At 37.3% G+C, this 24,497-nt stretch overlaps 1 protein-coding gene and 1 long non-coding RNA gene across 6 annotated transcripts in view; one reads left to right on the plus strand and one right to left on the minus strand.

The window, feature by feature from the left end:
- The window catches only part of TMEFF2 (transmembrane protein with EGF like and two follistatin like domains 2), a 238,786-nt gene that overhangs the window by 32,501 nt on the left and 181,788 nt on the right, over positions 1–24,497 (minus strand). For 3 of the 5 annotated variants that reach the window (XM_042949522.1, XM_042949519.1, XM_042949520.1), the window contains exons 6-8: positions 19,225–19,373; positions 18,423–18,482; positions 13,469–13,528 (exon numbers count right to left, since the gene is read on the minus strand). In XM_042949522.1, coding sequence (XP_042805456.1) covers positions 13,469–13,528; positions 18,423–18,482; positions 19,225–19,373 — 269 coding nt within the window. Of the gene's footprint in view, positions 1–9,761; positions 10,024–13,468; positions 13,529–18,422; positions 18,483–19,224; positions 19,374–24,497 lie in introns of those variants that run through there. The other 2 variants (XM_042949523.1, XM_042949521.1) reach the window with 2 other exon arrangements.
- On the plus strand, positions 1,834–3,429 carry LOC122226418. The gene is made up of 3 exons (XR_006205621.1): positions 1,834–2,034; positions 2,939–3,006; positions 3,142–3,429. It is a non-coding gene; the product is annotated as an uncharacterized LOC122226418 (long non-coding RNA).

Consider the following 24,497-nt stretch of genomic DNA (forward strand, 5'->3'; position numbering starts at 1 on the left):
AAAACGAGAAAAGAGCCTCGTTTGATGCTCCAAACCATATTTCTATTTTAGTCCGTATGTTCCCCTTCCTCAGTCCATGCTTCAGCCACTCCAAACCATTCACATCCTCTAAAAATGCCTGCTCATCAAAGCCTCTTTGCCTTTACCAATGCTGTTCCCTATGTTTATAAAGATCCTTTCTCTTCTCTGTCAGGTAAACCCAATGGAAGTCCCAGCTTCTCTGTGACACCCTGACCTCTTGTATTTCTAGTCATAGTTACTTCATCAGCTTGAATCTCTGCTCTATTACACAGGCATCTCTGAGCTGTATTTAGTTCTAGAAAGGACTCATTATTCCTCCTCCCCAGGCAGGTTGTGAGGAGACAACTAGTGTGTTCTATATACAATAGATGACACAAAGTAAATAAAAATAAATATGGTTTTCTATTATTTTGTTTCTACTTCAACACTCCAAATACCTTATCTCCTATTTGCTGTGAAAAAGCTATTTGAGGGGCGCCTGCATGGCTCAGTTGGTTGAGCGGCTGACTTCAGCTCAGGTCATGGTCTTGCGGTCGAGCCCAACGTCGGGCTCTGTGCTGACAGCTCAGAGCCTGGAGCCTGTTTCGGATTCTGTGTCTCCCTCTCTCTCTACTCCTCCCCGTTAATGCTCTGTCTCTTTCTGTCTCAAAAATAAATAAACGTCGGGGTGCCTGGGTGGCTCAGTCGGTTAAGCATCTGACTTCGGCTCAGGTCATGATCTCACGGTCTGTGAGTTCGAGCCCCGCGTCGGGCTCTGTGCTGACAGCTCAGAGCCTGGAGCCTGCTTCACATTCTGTATCTCCGTCTCTCTCTGCCCCTTCCCTGCTCATGCTGTGTCTCTCTCTGTCTCAAAAATAAATAAACATTAAAAAAATATTTAAAAAAATAAATAAACGTTAAAAAATTAAAAAAAAAGCTATTTGAATAATTATCATTTAGGATAAGAGTGCTTGTTAGAGTAACATGCCTCTCTGAACTTAAAGTTAGGGAGAGGCTTGGGTGTAGTTTGCCTCTGAATTCCTTATTTCCTAAACAAATAAGTAAATAAAAAGAAAAAAAAAACATTATCAGCATTAGTGAGGCACTGATCATAAGATGTTCACTAATTAAAATTCTGCATCCAATTCACTAATCACAGTCTCTCTAAGGCATTGCATCTTCCACATGAGCAAACTTTGTGGGTCTCAGGTTGTTTTGTTATGTGTGCCACTTTGAAGTCTTGGGAACCACCAACCTGAGGACCAGGACACTTTACTTCAAGGGTGTCACAGTTGAACTTATGCCACTTGATAGTGTCTGAAAATGGCACTCTTCTAGGCTTAGGATTTATTTTGATGAACTTGGGGCAGCGGTGTTGACTATAGCAAGAATAATCGTGAAGAGACAATGGACAAATTTGCTAATCATTTTCGGGATTTCAACAGATTTATGCAAATTCAGGGGAAAGTCACTGTTTAGCAAGGGCTGACCACTTCAGTCACTTCAGTCTTCAGTGGCTTTGTATGTCATCATTTTTATTTTATTTTTATTTTTTTTTAACGTTTTTATTTATTTTTGAGACAGAGAGAGACAGAGCATGAATGGGGGAGGGGCAGAGAGAGAGGGAGACACAGAATCGGAAGCAGGCTCCAGGCTCTGAGCCATCAGCCCAGAGCCCGATGCGGGGCTCAAACTCACGGACTGTGAGATCGTGACCTGAGCCGAAGTCAGACGCTCAACTGACTGAGCCACCCAGGCGCCCCTGTCATCATTTTTAGGTTAATAGATGACACTACTACCTGAGGACATCGAGATCACGTATTCAAGGCCTGTGATTTACATATAAGGACACCAAGGCTCAGAAGGTTATGACCACATGCAGGAGCTAACACAGGTCTCCCTGGGGACCACCGTGCAGCAATGATGAGATCCAAGGGGCATTACATCTCAATCCTGAGATTTCCCCACCTGGGGGGAAGTGCCTCTGTTATTCAAAGATACTGTAACCCATTTCACAGGAGATAATGGAAACAGGTAAAAGGGGGGAAAAGGGTAAAGAGGGTGGGGACAGAGATAATACCAGTTTTAAAAGTATGTTACGTATAAAATAAGAAGGCTAAAATGATGTAAGATCAGTGAAAAACTGGACTCACGCATTTTAGGGATTATGACTTTTATATTAAGAATAACAGATGCGGTACACCATTATATTGTTTAAGTTTCTGATGCTGAATCATATTTTCCTACTAAAATTTTAATGTAATTTTGAATTTTTCATAGAACATGGTATTTCGAGGCATGTGAATGTGGACGGTTTTCTCAGAAGAACTTTTCTTCAGCCATTTAATTTTAAAAGGTTTGTTTCATTTGTAAGGGGTGTTTTTAACCCACTGGAATCATTTTCCAAGACGGAAATATAAACGAGAGCCATTAGAAACCAGAATTCATTTACCAGAAACTAGATGCCAGTAGAACTTGAAGTAGTCACAGCAATCCCAAATATCTGCATTTACCACTAAGCGTGGGGAGGGGGACACTGAGCACAGTAATTTCTTGTTAAGAACTCTGGCCTGCAGCAAGATATCACTGCCTCTTATATGTTTGACCGTTTCAAAAACATCCTATCCCTTAATGCTCTAAAAACACAATGCACATGGCCAGTAATAGACATCGGCAGATCAGGATAATATGACAAATTGGATGAACTGACAGGTAGGTGATGAATAATTTTAACATGACCCTAAAAATAGTGAAGGGATGTTTGCACATTGACACTTCTTTAAAGGCAGATGGATATGCATGACCCGTGTTTTTAGACAGGTGTCAGGAATATTGATGGTTGGTATGGGAATGATCATTTTCTTGGCACTGTTGTAGTAGACAGTTTGCATGATTAATGACGCGTCTTAGTCTTTTTTTTTTTTTTTTTCCCTCCTAGGGGCAGAAAGGGATACACACTTTTGTCACCCTAAGGAATGTAAGAATTCTGCCTGAAGGGGAAGGCAGGTGAGTTTTGTTCACCTAAAACTACCAATTTCTTTTTTGGGGGGTGAAGGAACGGTAGTAAAATACACAAGCGGGTCTTGGCGTCTGAGATGATAGTCCCTGGTAGGATAATTATAACGAACTTCTTATTAACAGGGTTCCATCCCAGGGCAGAGAAGGCTCACGCAGATGTGAAGCATGGAGCCCAGTAAGCCTAGGCTCAGACAAAAACGAAAGCGAACTGTGGCTCTGGGATGGATCTGATCACATACGTGTTTGAACGAATATTAAGAACCACTCGAAAGAAACGGCGCAGGGCCAAGGCAGGAAGTAAGAGGTGAGATCATCTTCCTAACGTTTGTATTCACTTCAGGTTTCCAGAGACAATTTTCTGATTCAAATCAATTCAATATTGTTTCTAAATCCTGAACCTAGTGAGAAAGAGCTTTTCTTTCCCAAGAATAATACTGTTTGCTCAGGTTTTTAAAATGTCACATAGAGCAGTGAATGAACCATGCTATTTCAAGGCTCAAAATTAAATACAAAGTCTAATAATAGTTTGTAGGTATATACGGCTAAACCTTGGGTAGCCCATCTACTAAAAATATCATGGTAAGGTAATGGCAAATATAAATTAAGGAGGTAAACTACAGATTTTTTTTCTTTTTCTTTTCAAGGAATAAAGGGCAACCATGGAACTCGAGTCCCAATGAGGAGGAAAACTTGTTTATTCAAAGAAATAATTTTCTTTTTTATACTGAGACTTATTAGCTAATACATTTAGGTGATTATGAAAGCAGACAATTTATATCTTCAAAGAAATTTAAATACAGAATACAGACTTATTTATATGAGGGGAAGGGGTGAAAATTTAATCTTCATGAACACAAGGGACTAGATTGTTTCTTTATTTTCTGTTTACCCAGGAAGAGAGAGGACAAGAGTTACAACCTAAAATCCCTCCTTTGCCTTACTGGAAGTATTTATGGATTTACTGATGAAATTCTCAGTAGGTAAACTCATAACCAAAATGTGGGAATGATGGAGTGTGTCTTATCTGGAATAGGCTCTTCACATTTCTAACTCATAATTTTAATTGGTATACTGCCACAGTCAAGTTCTGTAATAGAGTTCTCTTAACAGGGCTAAATAACATTACCTTAGAATAATACAATTTTTACTCGAGTTCTGAAGCATTCTACACATGTTGTGGAAATGAACTCTTCCATTCCTTGGGAACACATTGAGGGGAAAAAAACATTGTAACAATATGAATGGCTGCTCCAAATGGCTTTGGAGCTTTTGGAAAAGGGAGTCTGAACAAGGCATAAGCCAACCAGCAGGGAACAGAACTACCTGGGGCATACATTCAAAGCTTTAGATATAGGCAAAAGAAGACTGAGTCAAACAGCCTTGTCGTTTATTTTTTTATATCACCCAATTAATATATTCATATGCAGGAATAGAAAAAATGGAAACTTAGAACCTAAAACTCTTCAGTTTGAATTTTTTAAAAATTAGATCAAATTATGCTATCCACATTAAATAATTATTTCAACCTGAAAAATAATTACAACTTTAATGACAATATGGAAAACATGTTAGAATAGGTTTGTGCCAACAATTTGTGCCAACAGTAATTCCCAGTAACTGCATAGTGAGTCACATCTCACAAAGGGCTTTCATTTCTAAAACATGTGAAAAATGTAGAAGACATATCATTTTCATTTTAAAGATTCTCAGAGAAGACAGGAGACTTCCCCAGATTATGTAACATTTGTAAATTGAGCAGCTGGGTTTAGAATTTAGGTCTTTTGATAACCTGTCCAGTGTGTTTTCCACAAAATCAAAACATCTCAGTAGGGAATTAACAAGCTATATAGAGAATAACTTTCAATAAATGGATTTCAATAAATGGCTACTTGTATGTTATTTCATTTATCTATGCCAGAAAGATTTACTTCATTTTTTTCTTTCAATGATTCACTTTTGGCATGAAGCTAGTGTAGATGGAAAAAAAAAAATTGTCCCACCTTTCAGAGAGAGTCTGTTTCCAAAAAGAATATCATAAATTTTTCAAAACATTAACACAGATCTCTCAGACAATTTATTTACCAACACCTCTTTCTTAGGTACTTTTTTGTTCCAGTATAAAGGTCAACGGTACACATACTATACGAATTGGTAGTAGTATAATCTGAGACAGAAAATAGCATTGCTGTGAAAGTTATTCATTTGTTTCAATACTAAAGTAATTACTGTAGCAAAGACTTGCTCATTTATCATTCCCCTTTGTCTCTGCTATTTTTTAAGTTGTCTTTTTAAACAAATATCCTCATTGTCCTTGTTACAAAACCAATAACTTTATTTTACGACAGCCAACCGAGGCAGCAAGGTTTATTCCCTGTTCCAAGGAGGGTCTACGCCTGGGAGCTTCTAAACAGTATTGTCCGTTAGCGTCCTTCCCTGAGGAGTGTGGCACTGTCTAGTTGACCGCTAAGTTGCATTTAAGAGACATCTTCAGCTTCCCCTCCTGTTTCACTTATGAAGGTTTTTCATGAATCCCTGAGATCTAATGTTATACATATCAAGCATTTAGTTCCGTGAACAACACAATTTTAGTCTTAAGCATTGCTGTTGGACGCTTCAATAGAATTTAGCCAGTTGATTTTAAATAGATTCTTACGAAGCAAGGTTTACAAAGATTTATACTGTAAAAGTGCCTGATAATATAAAGAAATGGTTGCTTTTGACTTCTCAAAGAATATCATTAATGATCTTTCAAACAGGTCTGCAGTTTGGTCAAAATTTGTAAGGAGCAGCTAATGTGAACTAAAAGATGACACAGCTTCGAACAGAAGCAGGGCAGGGACCCAGGTTATTAAAATACTACTTCAGGATAGTGAGTAAGATAAGGAGTCCAATTATGACTGGGGCTTTCTTCAATTACTTACAATAGCTAAGAATATATCTTCTTTTTTAGACAGATGAATTTTTATTATTCTGATAAGCCTTTTCAGAAACAGATCTTCTCTCTTATTTGTGAAACCTTAAAACACATTTCCGTTAATGGGACAACCATCATTTTAGAAAAAGAACACGTGTGTGTGAAGCAGTGAGATAAAAAGTTTGGACCCAGCCAATGATCCTCGTTTCTGGGATTGTATCTCCTTTTGTGGCACAGGAGAATTGAAAATGCTCAGGAAACCCAGCTCTGGATTTCATAGGTCACTTAATTTGTAGAACCAATGTCATACGTGCTTTACCATAATTTCTAACACCATAAAGCAGGATTTACAAACCTTGGCATTATCGGCATTTTGGTTAGATAATTCTTTGTTGTGGAGCCCTGTCCTGTACATCACAGGATGTTTAACAGCATCCCTGACCTCCAACCATTAGATGCAAGTAGTATCCACTCTCTTCCAGACAATCAAAAATGTCCCTAGACATTGTCATATGTCACCCTATTTGAAAACCTCGGTCATAAGGTCATGGTCAGCAACTTTCCCTCAAATTCATGATTTCTGCACTAAAGCTATGTACTTGGTTACAACATCATAAATCTCGGAAAAAAATATAATCTAATATTATTACCAAATTTTACTCATGGGAAAACTTAGGTTCTGAGAGGTTAAATACCTATTTAAGTTTCAAGTTAGCTTAGACTAGAGAAAAAAAGAAGCAAAAGTTTCTGCAGTCCTATGCCCGCCTCTTTCTTCTACAAAATGCTATTTGTTTTTTTTTTTTAATTTTTTTTTTAACGTTTATTTATTTTTGAGACAGAGAGAGACAGAGCATGAACAGGGGAGGGTCAGAGAGAGGGAGACACAGAATCTGAAACAGGCTCCAGGCTCTGAGCAGTCAGCACAGAGCCCGACACGGGGCTCGAACTCACGAAACGCGAGATCATGACCTGAGCCGAAGACGGCCGCTTAACCGACTGAGCCACCCAGGCGCCCCTACAAAACGCTATTTGTAAGTCATGGGCTCTGAAATTCAAATGGAATTAAGAAATAAATATGACTGCACGTATCATTGGAGAATAGTTTTGCAGAAAATTCAAAACAATAGATAACATACTTTCTAACTGATTTTGGAATAAACTAAGTTATCTTATTACAGTGGTATTATTTTCCTGATGATGATGATAATGATAATGAGGACAATGAAGATGGCAACAGTTTTCTTAGGGTAACATTATAATTAGCTCTATTTCCTAAGCATATACCGATTCATGGTCAAAGTAAACAGCTAAGAAACATGCTAAGTTGCAGAATGCAGCCAGCTTGAAAGCTAGAATACAGGCCTGATAATCTACTGAGAAGACTGAGAGTTAATGGTTGCTTATCGTTGCTGATGGGATATTATGCTTCCTATTGATTGTTCGAATTGTAGAAGACAATGTGAATACTCTACTAAAACTACCACAGAGATAAGCTTGCCTGGCCTACCGGTTAAGTTCTTCCTCACGCTCCCACAGCTACATTTCATTAAAAACCAGAATCTGAGAACAGAGGTATATGTGCCAACTGTGAGGAGGGGTGAGTAGCCAGGGATGTGGGGACAGGAGTGGGATTCGCTCAGAGATTATTTCAAGCAACTGGAAACCCCCAACTTCCTTGGGGTTCTTTAAATAACAGAAAAATCAAGAGGAAAAAAACCAGTGGTGCAAGATTTGTAAAATAATTGTGACTGTACGTGAACAGTCAATCTGCAGAAGTGAATTTGGATGTGTGCTGCCTGACAAAACACTAATTGCTTGTTGGTTTAAACTCTGTAGACTAATAACATGCCCTTTCTGGAATACTTAATTTCTGGAGGACAAATGGCGCTTGTTTTTCAGCTTCATTTTCTGAGTGATTTTTAAAAATTTATTAACGTTTTTTTTGTTCGACCTTTATTTCCAGTATTAAATGAAATTTTTAACGAAATAGTCTCGAGAGGGAGTTTTCTGGATAGCACACACAGCTTTGAATCTCAGAAAATGTAAGAGAAAGTGGAAAAACGGTGGGTTTTTTAATGGCCTGGTATATATTTTTTAGGCATTATTATGTAACACTATCAAACATTGGTAATGCGTTCACAACTCTTTGGAGAACTCTCCGTCTCATTCTGTGTGGGATAATTAATAAATTCATTGTTCTATGAAACAAAACATTAACGTTATCACCATAAAGGGTATTTGTTAGCATAAATGCTAAGAATAAAAGTCTTAGTAAATACCAAAAAAATTAAACTTGCTTTCTAAGATTTATTCATTCTTCTTTGTTATTGGTCGGATGTCTTTGGATTACGTGTTAAAGAATGGCCATGGAAATTAATGTTGTGTAAAAACTCTTACAGGATTCACAGTGAAGGAGGACCTACCAATCCAATATGGCTAATGCTGACATTCTGTACTAATATTGTCATTTCTAGGGTTATTGAGTGAGATCCCAGAGGGATTCAAAAGTAAGGATAACAAGATTGCTCTGTACTTTACCAGAGCACCAGAATGCCTTAAAGTCATGAAATGCTTCAAGGAGAACAGGCCTCAACGTCACCCTGACTAAATGTATTATATCTAGGAAAAGAGGTAGACTGGACAAGAATTAGGCAAAAATGGCAACTCAGACAAAGGAGAATAACACAGGTCAACAGTGTCAGGTAAGCTCTGACCATGGGAGAGCATGTCCTGGCCAAAGGCACTTCCCTATCTCGATCTGAGGGTAGTGGTAGGTATCTTTACAGTGTAGACATTTGTATCTTAGCTTGTTACCTTAAATATCTGAAGAATATATCCTCTATTCAAGCTCACTAAGTGACCTCATCCTGCTGGGCTTCTCAGAGAATTCAAGTCTAAGAAGAGAACGCATTGGTCAGGGGACCCGAGTCCTGCAGGTAATGCTTTCTCATTGCAAATCAACACACAGACATTGAATCTGATTAATTTGAGTTCACTGCTGAACAACAGCTTACTCCTGGTGTGCTGAAAATTTAGATTTCTAAGTCTACAGGTCCAAGAGCTTTTATACCGAATTTAGTCAATATCCAATTCCTGCCCTGTCCTATCCCAGTTGCCCACCTCCACTGAATCACCATGTCCACAATGTGCTGCTGGTTTTGGTTCTCCATCTTTGACTAAGCCTATCTTTTTGTCCCCAGTTTCCATCCACTTCCCAAAGCTCACCAGAAACTGTGCTCCATAATCAGCAAATTCCTCACCCCACATCTTCAGAAGTTTCACTGAAATTCTCATCTCCCTTCTTGCATCCTGAAGTACTAGGTTTCTCCTAGAATACCACACGCTTTTAGTCTTCTCACAAGATGGCCATTTTCTCTACCCTCTTTTCCTGTGTTTCAGGACTCAGAGGTGGGTGTGGGTGCTAACCTCCCTGGTCCTCACTAGTATTTTCATGTTATTGGACCACCCCACTTCCCTCAAGCCTTATCACTGATTTTCATACATTGTTATGCCTGGAGTTTGGCTCACCAGTTAGATTTCTCTTAATTACATTTGAGTTCAAACCAAAAGTCTGAGCAATTTCCAAATGAACAGCTTAAAGGGAACAAGCTATGACCCATGAAACAAGGAACAGTGTTTAGAAACACAATATTTCCGAGGGATTTTAGTTTCAAAGACATTTAAAAACATTTTTAGTTGATTATATGTGTACACAATCTCAAATCATCAAGATGTGAGAACTGAATTTTCAATGTGCTTGATAATGTGGGTTCATATATGTGAAGCATATCAGACTCATTAACAAAAGCAGCAATCAAAGTGGTCTGGATATTTTGGGGTTTTTTTTTTGAAACTGCTTGAATTCTATTTATTAGTTTTATGGAAAACAGCGTGTCTTGAAATTATGCAGAGCATTTGGACATATCCTCGTCTTCTTTCGGTTTCTCACGTTCTACCCATATTTATGCCACTTTTCCCAGGAATGGAAATAACAGGCTTGAGGTAAAAGGGTAAATTAAGGTGGAGAACCGTGTCACTTTCACTCGTGGTATCTAGATGTTCACGTTCAACCAGCCTTTCCTCTTTGCCTCCTGTGTTAAACAAAGCAACAAAGGCTAATCAGCAAGGAAATGCAACTCTTTTCCTTGATGCTTAGCTTTTGTTGCACACATTTATTCTGACCTTGATGCTCTGACTCTTTAAGGTGTGTGTGTATCTGTGTGTCTGCTGGTTGATGATGTACAAACACTAACTTTTCTCAGTAGAAAGAATGTTTCGCATAATGGGCATAACTTCTTATATATGACATTCCTGTTATTTCTGCTTGATACTTTCCCATCACTATGGTCACCCATTACACAGGCTTCTTTTAAAGAATGAATGTGCAGTTCTTTCATACAAACACCCTGGGATACAAACGACTAACTTTAAAGGTCAGGAAGAAAAGAAATGTAAGCGATATCACGATCTTGCAATTCTGTCAAGCCTTACGTCCTTTTACTAAATTTTTATTTGAATCTCATGGTTTTGTTTTTTTTTTTTTAATTTTTTTTTTCAACGTTTTTTATTTATTTTTGGGACAGAGAGAGACAGAGCATGAACGGGGGAGGGGCAGAGAGAGAGGGAGACACAGAATCGGAAACAGGCTCCAGGCTCCGAGCCATCAGCCCAGAGCCTGACGCGGGGCTCGAACTCACGGACTGCGAGATCGTGACCTGGCTGAAGTCGGACGCTTAACCGACTGCGCCACCCAGGCGCCCCTTGAACCTCATGTTTTAATAATCGGGTGATCATATTATTTTAAAGCGATCAAACTATATTGTACATAGAATTGTGCCTGGAGGCAAACTGAAAAGTTAGCCATGTGAAAATTTAGACATATCAACGTGCTGGAGACTTACAAATGGTAGGTGCTCAATAAATACTTCTTTACAGATGAATTAAAAAGTCTGCCAAAATCTCTTGCAACAAATTATTGTACGACTTGAGTAGGAAAAAAAGAAACCCCTTGTAATTGTAGCAGTCCAGAAATGAAAGTATTTGTACAAAAACTCTGAATATATATCATATGGCTGGACCACAGCCCATACAGTGTGTTATACTGTCCATTAATAAATTTTCAATTGTCAGACAAGAAGGAAAATAATAACAAATAGCTGGCTTGGCTAGTTTCTTGCTAATATGTTAGATAATGTCTTTTTAATTTCAAACTTTAATTTTCTTTTAGTTTATTTTTTGAGAGAGAGAGCAAGTAGGGGAGAGGCAAAGAGAGGGAGAGAGAGAATCCCAAGCAGGCCCCACACTGTTTGCACAAAGCCCACTGTGGGGCTTGAACTCACACACTGAGCCGACATCAAGAGTCCCAGTGGGATGCTTAACTGACTGAGCCACTCAGGTGCCCCTTATATTCAAACTTTACCCCTAAGGAAGGAGGCTTATTATCTCCATCGAACAGATGAGGAAACTGAGGCTCAGAAAGGTCAATTAATTGGCTCCAGGTTAAATAATCAAAAGCATGGCCAGTGTTTAAACTCGGCCCTGATTTTTAGTGGCCTTAACCACCAATCTGCCTGCCACACCTTTATGGAAGAGAAAGGTACATGAGTAACACCTCAAAGTGAACAATTTGTTTCAGAAAGGAGCATTTCAAATCGGAAAAAGAACACATAAATGATGCAGGATGCATTTATGAACTGGGGCATAAACACAAAGTTTTCCAGAGTCTACCAGGGCCCAAGGCAACTCTTCAGTAGGAAACGTTCATCTGTATTGCAAATACCATTTCTGTGTTTATCTATAACCATGAACATAACATAATATTACAGATGACTGGCTACATGATTTTATGGAGAAAACAATGAAAGCACAGAAGTTCAAGAGAGCAGGAAAAATTGTGAGCTAGAGTTCATAGAAAGCTTTATGAATTTTGCAGCAGTCTAATGTAAATCCCAGAGGGGAAAATACTTGAATTGAGATACTTTCCCTCAGAAATCTTGAGAAAATCTTGACATCTTAATTCATTTCCTGAGCTTAAATATTCTAGGCTAGTCTGGTGGCACTGTAATAGCCTGGGCAAACGTTTTTATTTATTTCACTGTTGATACCAATGTTTGTGCTACACGCTGCTGCCTGCATTTGCTGCTATTTATTTATTTCCTACAGATCAAATTATTGGCCTAGACATAACATGCTTTCCGGTGAAGTGCTCTTTGTGTTCATGAGCAAACGGAAAAAGCTTCCATTTTAAATGCAGATTTTTTTCCACATGACTGAATTAATTCATGTTATAAATATGATATGTAACCACTTGATATTCATGTCGATATACATATAGTGGAAGAGGAATCGAGGCAAATAGTAGATTAATCAAGCAAGTGCTGTATTCACATGGGTGGCTGGTCAATGTGTCAAAATACTGTGTCCAGTTCTGGGTCAACCACTTAGGTTTTCTGAGCCACAATTTTATTCCCCCTAGTATTTGTAACTGTGTTTTATTGAATTGACATGAGAGCGAATAAGGTAATGGGAATGGATCTCTGTAAACCTAGAAAGTATCACACACACTTTTTCTATTAATGTAGGATTACTTGGTAGCAAAAACTGTTCTCTTTGGTTTCTCTTGTCTATGTGAGGAAATAGAAAACAGAAGAGTAAAATTTAAAAATCAAAGAAGACAGAGCTTGTAGGATGTTTATGAGACAGAGACAGATTCGAAGAGAGGAGGAACTCTTTGTAGCATTTCACAACAATGTAGGTATCATGGTGAAACATTTTTGAGTCTGGAACTCTCAAGGAGTTAACCTCTAAGGTGCAGAGGAGGGTCCCAAAGTCTAAGAATGTTAAGTAGTGACACGTCTCCTCTGGTCCCATACCATTCACATTTTGCTGGATTCTGGAATTAGCGATGATGGTTTGAACCTTAGCTCTATCGCATACCCTTTTTAGTTAATCTCCTTGAACCTCCATTTCTCACCTGTCAAATGCATATAATATCTCCCTCACATTTCTGTCATCGAGACTGAAGGAGACAATATACGTGAAAAGCCTTTGTAAATTGCCAAGGCTTCTACAGAGAACAAGTTATGACAATTCACTTAGACTAGATACCCTTTCAAGATGTCAGTTTCCTCTCAGGGTGAACAAATGAGTCAATGGAATAATAGTAGGATGTATGGAATTTGGTTAAATGTATACTTCTGGCTTCTTCCTTTCATCTTTTAGACCTGAGCTTAGTATCTAAATTAGACCTAAACTTCATATCTAAAGCATTGCTTAAAGATAAGGGAGAGGTTTCTAAAGAGAAACTTACCTAAAAAGAATTAATCTTCTCTAAATGTTACAAGAAACGGTGAAAGGCCACAGTGTAATGCACGATAAGAAGACAAATAGACTCCATGCATACCTGTACCTAAACTCAGAGCTGGGAAGACCCTGGCTTCCTCCCAAGACTGGAGATGACTCAGGATTAACTTTTTTCATTAACTGCTAATACAAGCAGGGGAAATTTCTTTTCCCCATATACACATTATAATTTACCATATTCTTTATCTTTACTTGGGCCTTCTGACTCTTCTGTTAATCCAGTTCCCGTCAAATCTGTAGACACACAAGGAAGATAAGCCGAACACATTCTCTCAACAGCCATTTCCCTTAGTATTCTGGGATTTATTTTTTTTCCAATTTGGAAATATACATAAACATAACTGATTTTTTAATCTGCCCCAGAGAGACTATCATTGAGTTACACGTATTCTAATTCTGTGGTCTAGAATTTATAGGAAATTATTACCAAAAAAAAATCTCCCCAGCCATATGAAAAGCCTACAGGCAAATTTCATAAAAATCATTGTTAAAGATATCATCCATTCTATGTTTTCCAGTGATGGCTTGTAAGATCTATGCCAAATATTCTTTTAGAACTTAGCATTAGAGAAATTAGTTGTTTGGTTCCTGACCTGATTATTTATTTATTTATTATCAGACACTGAAAGCCTAGGCTGCATTTTAGCAGAGACTTAGAATGATGTGTTCACCCTTGTAAAGCCCCGTGGAGTGCAGAGAGCAGGGCCTCTAAATATTTGCTGAATGAACGAATTCATCACATTTCCTCTTTATACACTGGCTGCAAGGAAGCTTAGGGCTAAATGCAGTAACGGTAATAGTCCATGTTGCTGATATATTTATTTTCCTCTACAGTTATGCTTTGTGTTTTCACTTTCTCTTTTAACGATCTCATTGAATATGCTTTAATTGTAAGCCACCACAGATTATTTTGGAAACTTGTACAAAATGTCATGAAACAAAATTCATTTTATTTTCTAGATGGTAAAAGACAAAACAGTTTAAATTCATGGTTTGCTTTGCTTTTTGCGCATCTTTATGTATATGTGTATATTTTACAAACATAAAACCAAGTAAATTTTCCCTGGAAGATCATGTAGCTAGTTCTTCTGAGGCATGATCAGACTTTCAGATAGAAAAGCAATATAATCAGAAAATATATATGCCAGATGAAGAAAAACACAATAGTTGGGCTTCCTTTTTTTTGTCAAGACTCGAGGGAAATTTTTTTAAAAAGAAAATGTTGCAGATTTCAAGAGGTGTAAAACATTTGCTATTTATAAAATATGCTATTTACAAAAACTTTCAGAAAGAAAGTTTAATATTAACATTTTCAAACAATGGAAACCCTCAAAAGCTCCAGCTCTGTGGAGATTTTTGTTCTCGGAGACTTTCTGCAAGTAAATAGAAAGACCTAAATCGAAGCCCGAGTCTTAGACTGATGAAGAAGAATAACACTAAGTGGCCCATTTAGTTTATCAGACAGGAGTCTTGTCACTCTGCCTTGAAACACAGAGCCAAAGCTCTTGATTCAGGACTCACTAACGTCTTGAGTCTCATTAAAAGAGAGAGGGCAGAAGAGAGACCCAAGTTAGGTACAACCAGAAAGCAGTGGTGGCTGGGATGATCTGGCAAATTCTTTGTTTTCCTCATCTCTATTTCAGGTATACGCCTGTGAGGTCTCAGAATTCACAGCTCTGCACAAGTCCAGTCACACTGTAGTCTACCTCTGCTTAGTGTTGTTGGAGGCATGGCTCTCTTAGTTTGCATTTATTTGTTTGCAAATTGGCTCTTGCTGGTCCTTACTGCAGTCTCTTTCTTTTAAATGATATTAAATATGAGACACAAGATATTTATTTTTAGGTTTAGGCTCTCTTTATATTTTCATTTTTTTAATCAGAAATGTGTGTTCTTGTATTTAAGGTAGGCTCAAAGGGGAAACTACGGTGTGTTGCTAAAGGTTTTTCACATATAGTATTGAGGACATGTAAGAAGAAAATGAGAGTGTGTTAAGACTGGTATTTCCCTTCAGTGAGAGCATCCATGGATGTTTGTCTAACAGGGGAAGTGACTGTGACATTGAATGAGCTTGTGAACACACAGCAAACTTCTAGGAATGTGAGTCACACAGTGCCCATCTTCCCTCCTTGGGGAGTTTTGAAAATATGAAACAGAAATTAAGAGGACAATGACATACTGAGTCTCTGTTTGGTTCCTTTTATTTTCCCAATGTTTTATCCCCAAATTTATAAAAATGCAAATACTGTTGGGAACCTGGAAATGTTGAGGGACATGGCTATTATTTAAATAATGTCTAACGAGGGGTATACATCGTATTTTAATAAGATTGCCAATGAAAATAAAGACATCTAAATTAAATTCCATGGGAGTTTTAAAGTATGCAATCAATGGTTAATTAGAAACTGCAAGCTTCAATTATTATCTTTGTTCCTGTCTTAAATGTGGATTTCAACAAACATGTATTTTTAAAAAATTTTTTTTTTTTTTTAACGTTTATTTATTTTTGAGACAGAGAGAGACAGAGCATGAACAGGGGAGGGGCAGAGAGAGAGGGAGACACAGAATCGGAAGCAGGCTCCAGGCTCTGGGCCATCAGCCCAGAGCCCGACGCGGGGCTCGAACTCACGGACCGTGAGATCATGACCTGAGCTGAAGTCGGACGCCTAACCGACTGAGCCACCCAGGCGCCCCAACAAACATGTATTTTTAAACATTACTTTTATCTTAAAAATTTTTCGTCGGAAATTATTAAATAAATCTCATGTCAAACTAGAAGACCTTGGACAACGTGGAGGGTCTGAATAGTTTCCATTTGCCTGGATTTAAAAACACATTCTCTTTCCTTCTCATGTTCAATAAAGTGATAAGATAGGAAATAATGCCAACTGAAAGCATTGACATTGAAGGTCAGAAATTATTTGTTTGAAGCCAAATTCAAATATGAATTTTTTTGGAACAATATTTCAACTCCCAAACTCTTTGAAAATGGGCAAACTGTAAATATGTAATATGAATGACAATGAGAGAGCGGTAAACTCCATTATGATATTTATTGTACAATTTCGGAAACTCACATATATATGCATATTGATGCTAATCAACTTGAAAAGTTCTTTGTTTCAGGGAGAGGCTTGATTTTCCTATGAGTTCAATGATGGATGGTTCAATAGAGAACATTTTCATAATATTAACTTTTTGAAGATTTTTTTTCCCAAGCGAATTAGTTTGCAAAACAGGTATAAAGGTATTTTAAGCACAGTTAGTTACTCTTTATGTGAAAGTGAAATCTTTATGAAATCTTCAAATACTTTAGGCTACAGTAAAATTAAATATGCCAGGTAGCAGCTTATAATACCTTCAAGATATAGCTATTGTTTAGAATAAAATATAGAATTTAAATTTGATTTCATTTAATATTTAAAATGTATATTATTAGCTTCAGACCTCGATTTTTCATAATCTTCTATTACTTTTAATATTTTCCGGTGGATCAGCATATTTCAAAGTGCATTCTTGGGAACATGAGTGCTGTAAAAGCGCCCCCAAAACATGTGTTATTTATCAAATAAGTTTGATAAAAGCTATATATTATAAGGGATTATTCATAATCATTTTAGGTGTGATAATAATGAGATTTTATTTAAAAAGTGTTGATCTTTTAGGGTTGCAGGCTAAAGTATTTATGAATAAAATGATGTAATTTCTGGGATTTCTTTCCACATATTTTGAAAATGCTGAAACGGGATGGAGTTTGGGATGGGACCAGGTTACTACATTTGAGTGATGAATACATATCGGTTCATTATACTATCCAGCCTACATTTGTGTGCATTGTGTATGTATTGGAACAAAAATTAAATAAATTAACTAATTAATAAAAGATTCATATCTCTTAAAAATTTTACAGTGCACATAAAGAGCTCTGAGGTGCTCTGGGTAAGAAAGTCATTTGTTTACCTAGGCTCTTCCCAAACTTATTGACCACAGACAACTTTTTTTTAAGGAATACCTGCTAATATCTTAGCTGGACATTTGGGAACACCTATACAATAGCAGAACTAATGTTTTTCCATGTATTATTGTTCATGATGATTCTGGGCTTCTAGCACATAAAAGGTTTTACATGTTGAAAATCATTAAAATAAAAATGAAAAATTAAAAAAAAATTATTTTGTTACTTCCAAATCCAAATCCGGTATGAGGTATCCATAGTACAATATCTGATTACCTTTCTTCAGTTTCATTGAGATTAATTTTGTATATGAATATAACTTCATAAATACTGTTAAAGAAAATGCAATAACTGAAAAAAATGAATGATAATACAGATAGAAGCACTTTCGATTGACTAAATTGAGTCACTACTGTTTGATAGTTAAATGAAAAACTCTTTAAAAAATAAAAAAAAAACTCTACATATCGTTATCATCATCAATAATTTATTTTTATATTTCAATCCAAAATTTTATAAAATTTTATGATCTGCTATTTGCGTGCCCATCAACTATCTCTCACTCTAGAAGCATTACATTAGATAGAAATAGTTCTCAAAATAGCATTCTATAATTGCTAATAAAATGTATGTTTTTATATAAATGCTTGATAATTCTGCAGACGTCAGAGCTACATTGTAGTTTTAAAGAACTTTATTATTTTGAAAATAGTTTACACCTACCTTTTTAACTTTGCATGAAAGAGAGATCGGCTGTATTATTATCTATAGCTGTCCTTTCTAGTGTTTTTAGAGACTAGCAAAGCTTTTTCTTGTTGACTTTAATGAAAATTCAAGCATTCATCACGATATGCTGCCAAAACTGCATTAATTTCCATTGACGCCCATTAATTTGATAAATGTTTTGTCATTTGTACCGTTTGCACTGTCAAAACAAGTTAGTTATATCTTGCTGACATTTTGACAATTGCTTTAACTCTGGCAAAAAAAAAAAAGTATTTTATTTGCTTCAACAAAAATTCACTATTGCTTATTGAAGGTTTGAACTAAGCGAGAGAAGATCAGCACATGTCAGAAGTCTTGGAAGATTCAACTAAGGTTCAACGGTAAAAATTATTCTTTCAGAACTCTCTTAAAGAAGCGCTCATATTCTGTAGTAGAGAACATTATAAGTACCTGCATAATCTGTTCTTGCATAATGCCCATCTTCAGATTTAGTAGTTGTAGTTGTGTTATCTGCGTTAAAAAAAAAAAAAAAAAAAAAACAATTAAAAGATTGATCAAATGCATCCTAAACATCTAATGTCAAATTTACATTACTCCTCTGATAGTACCTTCATGACAATTAAGGAAATTTTACCGCTATAGTTCTAAGCAACCTGTACACAAAGACAGATTTATGTCAATTTGCTTGAGAGCGAATAGTAGAATGATATCAGCTTTCTGAAGTTTGGGGCAGAGTAGGTTCACAATTACAACTGAGATAAGGTGGATGAAAGAATAACAAGTCAAAAAGCCAGGAAACGTTTGTTTCTGAATAAGAAACAAAACAGAACTTTCTAGTACATTGTGCTTTAAAAAAATGTACTTGAAACACTTCTATTGAAATCAACACATAAAAATGGTGCCATTTGTTTTTAAGTTCAAGGCTTGCTAATAAATCCTCAGCTTCTTTGCTAAAAATGACTTTGGCCCTTTTTTCCCTCTGCAACGAGACTGTCTGCTAAATACAGGCTTCTGTGTTTACGGCATTATGAAGACACAGTCCCATTATATAGAAAAAAGATACGGACTGTTGCTGACAGACCCTGAGACTCCTATAATCACCAAAATGCTACAGTAGACTCTGCTATCCATTATAAATCAGAACTGTTTTTCGGAAATGAAATAGCTTGCCTAATAAGGAGTTATCTTCACTCTGCACTTCTACACAAAGACTAAAAACATGCTTTGAAATGAATTTTGGTACGAACATTACCTTGACATCGACCCAACGACATGACTTCAATTTTCTCCTGTTTCTGACATGATGCTTCTTTGATTTGACATGCATTATCATAAGATTTCCCATCAGAAGCACAGAGGGGATTGAAGTTGGTTTGAGAGCAGTCGATGTTGCACACACACCTGTAGGAGAAGAGAAATAAAAATGGGTGAAGGGGCTTAATTGTATGCTGATGGATAGTAACTAGGCTTAGGATGGTGATCGCTTTGAAGTGCATACAAATATCGAATTATAATGTTGCACACCGGAACCTTATACAATGTTATACACCAATTTACCTCAATCAAAAACCTGTAACATCAACAGTGTTAAGTGCTGGGTTGGCAACATACAAGTTGGCAAAAGTGAATTGTATCCTTCCAGGGAAGTTCCTTCACTTTTCTATCTGAGATGAAAAGCACAGGACTAATTGAAAATAATTCAAAAGATTGAGAAATGGATAAAAAATAATAATAAAAAGGGAATATAATCATCAGTAAATCTTGGCCGCTGGAACTTTTAAAACAGGTACATAAACTTCCATGCTGATGCCTGTAGGATTTGAATAGGTTGAGGTAGCCATGAAAGTCTGCTTTACAATTTCCTCAAATGAGATCTTACCATGTGACTTCTATTCTCAGGATATTTGAATGGTGAGAGCGTAAAGAAAATGATTCAAAGGACATGTACACGAAAGTAAGCAAGGAGATTATTTGGAATGCAGTCAGGAGTTATATTTTTTCAGCATACATAAGGATGCACATGATGAGAACTAAAACAGGACTCTTTGATGGTCCTTAACGTTTCGGGAGGGAGCAGAAAACCCTTTGAGAATCAAATGAAAGGTACTGCTCTCTCCTCAGAAATATTCATACTCACATAAAACAATGTTTTGCATGAAATTTCAGAGTTTTTGTGGGCTCCTTGATGCCTACTCCATGGACTCCTTTCCCAGATATATACTTTTTCTAGTTCTTGTAAGTAATAAGTAGAAGTTGATTAGCACTCATGATTTTAATATTTTTCTACAATATGCCTTAAAATGGTGAATTAGTGAGAATTAGATTGCCTGAATTAGCAGAATTACACATTTTGTTATTTTTTTTAAAGTTTATTTATTTACTTTTGAGAGACAGAGAGAAAGCACGTGTGTGTGAGCACGGGAAGGACAGAGAGGGAGGGAGAGAGACAGTTCCAAGCAGGCTCCATGCTATCAATGCAGTGTCCCAATAGCAGCTTGATCCCAAGAATCATGAGATCATGACCTGAGCCGAAATCAAGAGTTGGATGCTCAACAAGCTGAGCCACCCAGGCACCCCAGTATTGGACGTTTTATTTATTTATTTATTTATTTATTTATTTGAGCAAACTTCATATGACTTTTCCTATGTTCTTATATTATAATTCTCAGTATTTTACAATCTACTTTGTTACTCAGACTATATTTTACATGTGTGTAAATATGTCATTGCTTTAGAATATAAACTCATATTTTATTTTTTTTTAATTTTTTTTTAACGTTTTATTTATTTTTGAGACAGAGAGAGACAGAGCATGAACGGGGGAGGGGCAGAGAGAGAGGGAGACACAGAATTGGAAGCAGGCTCCAGGCTCTGAGCCATCAGCCCAGAGCCTGACGTGGGGCTCAAACTCATGGACGGTGAGATCGTGACCTGAGCTGAAGTTGGCCGCTTAACCGACTGAGCCACCCAGGCGCCCCTAAACTCGTATTTTAAATTCCTATTAATATTTACATCATTTTTCTAAATAGGTTATATGCTTCTTGAAGTGGTGAAGCACACATTTTACTTCTATATATCTTACTTAGAGCTGGGCATATAATGATAACAATAATAATCAGCTTACTACATGCTGGGTTCTTAACATGCATTGCTTTATTTAATCTTTGCAACAGCTATGTTATAGATCAATGATGGAGCAATTATAAGGTCAGAGAGCTAGTAAATTGTGGAACAAGGACCACCCACGGATGTGTTGAAGTAAAATATAGCCCCTTTCCTCTCACCATTGGCTGTATGTTAGACTTTCCCAGAAAACTTGTAAATATACGAATTATCAGCAGGTTTCTGGGCCTCAGTAACTCTGGGGGTAGAGACTATGATTCTGCCTTCTTAGGCAGTCCACCTGGCACTGGATCCACTTCCTGGGAATCACTGCTTGATCCATGTGTTGATTAAGTGAGAGAGGGTTTGTCTACACACCAGGGCTGCTCAGAGTGTAGTCCTTAGACCATCTGTATCAGAACTACCTAGATCTCTGTTAAAAGTGCCGGCAGAAATTGTGCTAATGCACTTAACTTTTTTTTTCTTTTTCTTCTTTCTTTCTTTCTTTCTTTCTTTCTTTCTTTCTTTGTAAGAGAATTGCTTTAGGAACACTTGGTTATTTTTACTTTCACCTGTTTAGGAACAAATAGCTAGGACAGATGGTAACCATCTCCAAATGCTTAAGTCACTGAGGAGTGGAGTTCCTACCTCGGCTGTGATGTTGCTGCTGAGATCACAACATGGGGACCTGGGCTGATTCTTGGCATCTGAAAAATCTGAGATTGGGAGCTGCCTACATGTTCAAAGAACTTTTGGTCCTTTTCACAGTGGATTTGGGAAAGTAATTTTGTAGATCACCCTTGGTCTCCTTAACCGTTTGTGGTAAATAAAGAGGGGAGGATACTGACGTTTATTTTTTAAAAGTTGGTTCCATTTACCTTCAAACCAGTTTACTGTTGTTGTGTTAGATTCTGGGGATTATCTCCTTGAAAGACACCAAAATAATTATCTGTTACTGGCAGCATAACAGAGAGAAATCATGTTTTGTCATCTATCTAAAGAGCAAATTATATAACAAGGGCTTTGCAGGTATCTTCAAGTTATTTTTTGTGTCTGAGTTTATTAAACTTAGTTAGAAAACAATGCAGGATTCCAGGACGATAGTCTGAAACTCTATTGGTAGTAGTTAAATTACCCTTGTGTTCCCTACCCCACCCAATACACTCATCATTCAATAACTGCAAGTTAATAGATAAATAAATGAAATGAATACAGTGACATGACTCTATATTCTTATAGAATTAATACAAATTGTCATTACTATATTGCCATAAACACAGACATAGGGTAGCAAAATAATTTCTTAACAGATATTAAATGTTCTGAGATCAAATAATGACAAAAATAATACTATCTTACTTAATGATAGTCCCTGTCCCATGGGGCATCTGAGTGGCTCAGACTGTTAAGGGTCCGACTTCCGCTCAGGTCATGATCTTGTGGTCAGTGAGTTTGAGCCCTGCATCGGGCTCTGTGCTGACAGCTCAGAGCCTGGAGCCTGCTTCAGATTCTGTGTCTCCCTCTCTCTCTGCCCCTCCCCTGCTCATGCTCTGTCTGTCTCTCTCTATCTCAAAAAATAAATAAACATTAAAAAAAATGATAGGGCCTGTCCCAGTGCTATATGCTTTATTTTATTTTTATTTTATTTATTTATTTTTATTTGTGAGAGAGAGCAAGCATGAGTGGGGAGAGAAGCAGAGGGAGGGAGAGAGAGAGAGAGAGAGAGAGAGAGATTCTTAAGCAGGTTATCCATGCTCAGCATGAGCCCATGACCCTGGGATCATGCCCTGAGCCAAAATCAAGAGTTAGATGCTCAAACGACTGAGCCCCCCCAGGCGCCCCAGTGCTATGTGCTTTATATGCAGCTACCCCTTTCATCTGTCTGTCTCTATGAGGTAGTTACTATTATCTCCATCTTACAGATGAGACAATTGAAGCTTGGAGACGTCACATGGCTTGTACAGGGAAGAACCTAGTTTCCAGTATCGACAGTTTGATATCAGAACCTGTACTGTTCTACGTATTGTTCAGTACAATGAAAAACAAAGCAGATCCAAATTCCTACTATTTACTCTTTAACAGAATACCTTGGATGTACAGGATGTGAACAAAATAAGATTAGGTCTGCTCTTAGAATATTTATCATGATTTTATGAATTTAAATCACAGTGACTTTTAGTATCTGACTTCCCAAACAAGTGATCCAGACTTTTTAGTATCGTAAGGATGTATCGGTAAACATTCATTTGAAGATACTCTGAACTATTATCTGGTTATAACAACAAGTAACAAGTTGATATGCACTGAATCAGTCTGGCTACAGAAGGCATCAATTGTTTAGACTATTGTACCCTTGGCAAAATTCTATCTAAAGGTGTTTCTACTTTTTATAAAAATACACACGTAGACAGACACACACACATCTACACAAACATCCACTCTAAATGACACTACTGAAATTGTACATTTTAGAACCACATCTTCTCCAAGGCACTGCTTCAAAACTTTTAAGAGCTTGGAGTTTTTGGAAGTTCAGATTCACAGGGTAGAAAGATTTTGTGTGTTGTTATGAATAAATGAATTTGTGTATGTGTATGGAGTGTGAACTCTGGTGGCATTTACTGCATTGCTGATGTCCCAATTTATTAGTTTATACCTTCACTTTCTACAACTTTCTTAAGGGCAATGTGTATTTTTTACCTTCAGATTTCTGGAACCTGGTGGAGGGCATCATAGCAAGGTCATCGGTAACGACTGTTGAATGACTTACTGAGAGAATGGCAGGATGGACTTGGATGAAGTTAAAGAGAACAGTCATGGGGCGCCTGGGTGGCTCAGTCGGTTAAGCGTCCGACTTCAGCTCAGGTCGTGATCTCACGGTCTGTGGGTTTGAGCCCCGCATCGGGCTCTGTGCTGACTGCTCAGAGCCTGGAGCCTGTTTCAGATTCTGTGTCTCCCTCTCTCTGACCCTCCCCCATTCGTGCTCTGTCTCTCTCTGTCTCAAAAATAAATAAAGGTTAAAAAAAATTAAAAAAAAAAAGAGAACAGTCATTATGGAGACATTAACATGTAGGAGAAAGAGCCAGTGATAGGTTCATATAAACTCTCACCCAACTCTGGGCTATCTGGCCTTTGAAAAAGATTACCTACCTCCTTCCTTTAATTCGTGCCCCACAGACAAAGGAGACAGAGCACTAGCCCTTAGGGGCCTTAAAGGCATCAAAGTGCAGTTGAGAAAAGGACGCGTTTCACCAGGCAGGTTACTACTTATATTTTACGGCATTTGGGTGCAAGTTTTTCAGAACCAGGATAATTTAACCATGGTGGTGACTTGTCAGTTTATTGCTGTTTCAAACCATTGAAAAATATAAGGCTCTAATAAACGGGTGACAGAGTTATCATACAGAGTAATGGTGAGATTGC

Source organism: Panthera leo, chromosome C1 (assembly GCF_018350215.1).
Source record: "Panthera leo isolate Ple1 chromosome C1, P.leo_Ple1_pat1.1, whole genome shotgun sequence".
Classification (NCBI taxonomy): domain Eukaryota; kingdom Metazoa; phylum Chordata; class Mammalia; order Carnivora; family Felidae; genus Panthera; species Panthera leo.